At 37.9% G+C, this 2528-nt stretch overlaps 1 protein-coding gene across 1 annotated transcript; it reads right to left on the reverse strand.

Annotated features, from left to right (window-relative positions):
- Positions 1-354: 354 nt before the first annotated feature.
- On the reverse strand, positions 355-1293 carry OR1M1 (olfactory receptor family 1 subfamily M member 1; the record flags this gene model as incomplete). Its single annotated transcript, XM_080674809.1, has 1 exon — positions 355-1293. One exon carries the CDS (start codon positions 1291-1293, stop codon positions 355-357), a length of 939 nt encoding a protein of 312 aa, XP_080530935.1.
- Between the last annotated feature and the right edge of the window lie 1235 nt (positions 1294-2528).

Genomic DNA, 2528 nt, shown 5'->3' on the forward strand with positions numbered 1-2528 from the left:
CTATAGGTCATGTATCTCTCCTGCTCATCACATGATGGCCAGCACCTACATCAAGCTCATAATAGATACTCAATAGCATTTGCTGAGTGCTAAATGGATTCTGAACCATGGTAAATCCAGTCTGGTAGAACTAGACTGATTCTTCTGGAATTATGGTATAAGATATACACAAAAGGACTCTTATTGGTCTCACTAATTGGGAAAATAGTGACAGGGTCATTTGAGGTTTCCTTTTTATCTTCTGCAATTTAAAATTCCAAGTGGTTACTCTCCCAACTCAAAAATTCCAGATTTTTACCCAAGAACCCAGATGTTTGCATCTTATTACCCAGAAACTTCCACGTGTCCTAGTGGTTAGGAAGATGAGGTAATTTTTCTATTGATGAGCTTCCTCAGTGCCCCATTTATGTCTCTGTTTCTCAGGCTGTAGATAAAGGGGTTCAGCATGGGGGTGACTGCAGTGTACATTACAGCAGAGGCTTTCTCCTTGACAGCTGTGTGGACTGATGAAGGACACAAATAGACCCCTATGGTAGTCCCATAAAAGAGGGCAACCACAGACAGGTGGGAGCTGCAGGTGGAAAAGGCTTTCTTCCTGCCACCTGCCGAGGGAACCTGCATGATGGCCACAATGATGCGAGCATAGGAAGCCAGGATGCAGATGAAAGGTGTGGCTATCACCATCCCAGCCACAATGAGCACAAAGATCTTGTTCACAGAAGTGTCAGTGCAAGAAAGTCTGAGAAGGGGATTGAGGTCACAGAAGTAGTGCGGAATCTTGTTGCCACAGAAAACCAGGTGCACCATCAGGAGGATGTGTGTGAGAGAGATAAAGTAGGAAAACACCCATGGACCACCAGCCAGCCCGCCACAAAGGCGCGGGCTCATGATGGTGGTATAGTGTAAGGGGTGACATATAGCCACAAACCTGTCATAAGCCATCACTGCAATTAAGACACTGTCAACGATGCCAAAAAAATGGAAAAAGTACATTTGGGTCAGGCAGCAAGGATAGGAGATAAATTTGCTCTTAGTTTGAATGTTCACCAACATCTTGGGGACAGTGTTGGTGGCCAGGCCAAAATCAACCAAGGACAGGTTGGCTAAGAAGAAGTACATGGGAGTGTGGAGGTGGGAGTCTGAGCTGATGGCCAAGATGATCAACAGGTTCCCCACTACTGTGATCACATACATGCAAAGGAACAGAGCAAAGAGGAGAGGCTCCATTTCTGTTTTTTCTGAAAGTCCTAGAAGGATGAATTCGGATATACTGGTTTGGTTCCTTGGTTCCATGGGTATAATTCCTCTGGAAGTACTGAAGGGGGAAGTTAGGTGAACGCTATAGAGATGATTTTAAAAAATTAGATGAGATTACACTCAATTGTTCATCTTGGTTAATTATGATATCAACTTATATATTTGTTGCATCATAGACTATTGATGAAGTGTTTAAAGCAACTCATATGTCAAAGCTTGGTTCCAAGATGCTTCCCTAAATATTCCTGTTTCAGACAAAGATTGAGAGAGTGTATCATGCAAGAAACCTTGCTGAAGATAAAACCTAGTAAAGATTTACTTTAGGATAAAACCAATTAAATCCAGACAAAAGTGATATCCAAGAAGCAATGAGCAGTCAAGAAACTGGTATATATGTAGAAAAATTTAAGCAAACCATTGAATTTCAAAATAGTTAATAATAATTGTAGTGAGACTGGGCATGTAAACACGGTATATAAAAATATGAGACAGAAATTATATTAAGATGAGGAGGGGAATAGAATAAAAGTTGTAAGATTCTTGTATTGAGTTGAAAAATAATAGAAATATTGAATATTTTTCACTTTCTATATAAAGCATATATGATTAAACCTTAGGTGTAACCACTAAAAATAATGAGTACAAAACATATGACTTCTAAATTGTAGTAGGGGCACAACAGAAATAAAGAGATTTTAATCAAACCACTTTCAGAAAAGAAGATATAAGAAGCAAAGAAAAATCACAAATTATAAGAGTAACTACAACAATTATCTAAATGTCTTAAGTCGTTAAAAACAGAGACTCTCAGTCTGGACAAAAAGAAACAAATCCTAACATCTCACACGTGCAAGAGATACACCTAAACTATAATGACATAAAAGAATGGTAAAGCTATACCAAGAAAGCTAACCAAAGGGAATTTGGATATCTTATTCATATCAGATAAAAAATACTTAAGGCAAAAGGCATTAAAAGGGAAAAGGAAGTCATTATGTAACAACAAAGGAAAAATTCATTTAAAAGGGGGAAAAAAGAGCTACTAATATGCATTTTACATAGACTTATGTTACAAAAAGGAAAACAAACTAACAGAAGTATAGGAAAAAATTATGAACCACACCATATAAAGAGATTTTATCATATCATTTTTAGTAATAGATCAAGAGGACAGAATTTAGGTAAGGGTATTGAACATTTGAATAATACAGTGAACCAGCTTGTTTTGAGCACTACACTAAATTATTAGAGAATCCATGGACAGATGCGGA

The sequence above is a fragment of the Plecotus auritus genome (genome assembly GCF_963455305.1).
Source record: "Plecotus auritus genome assembly, chromosome: 6".
Taxonomy (NCBI): domain Eukaryota; kingdom Metazoa; phylum Chordata; class Mammalia; order Chiroptera; family Vespertilionidae; genus Plecotus; species Plecotus auritus.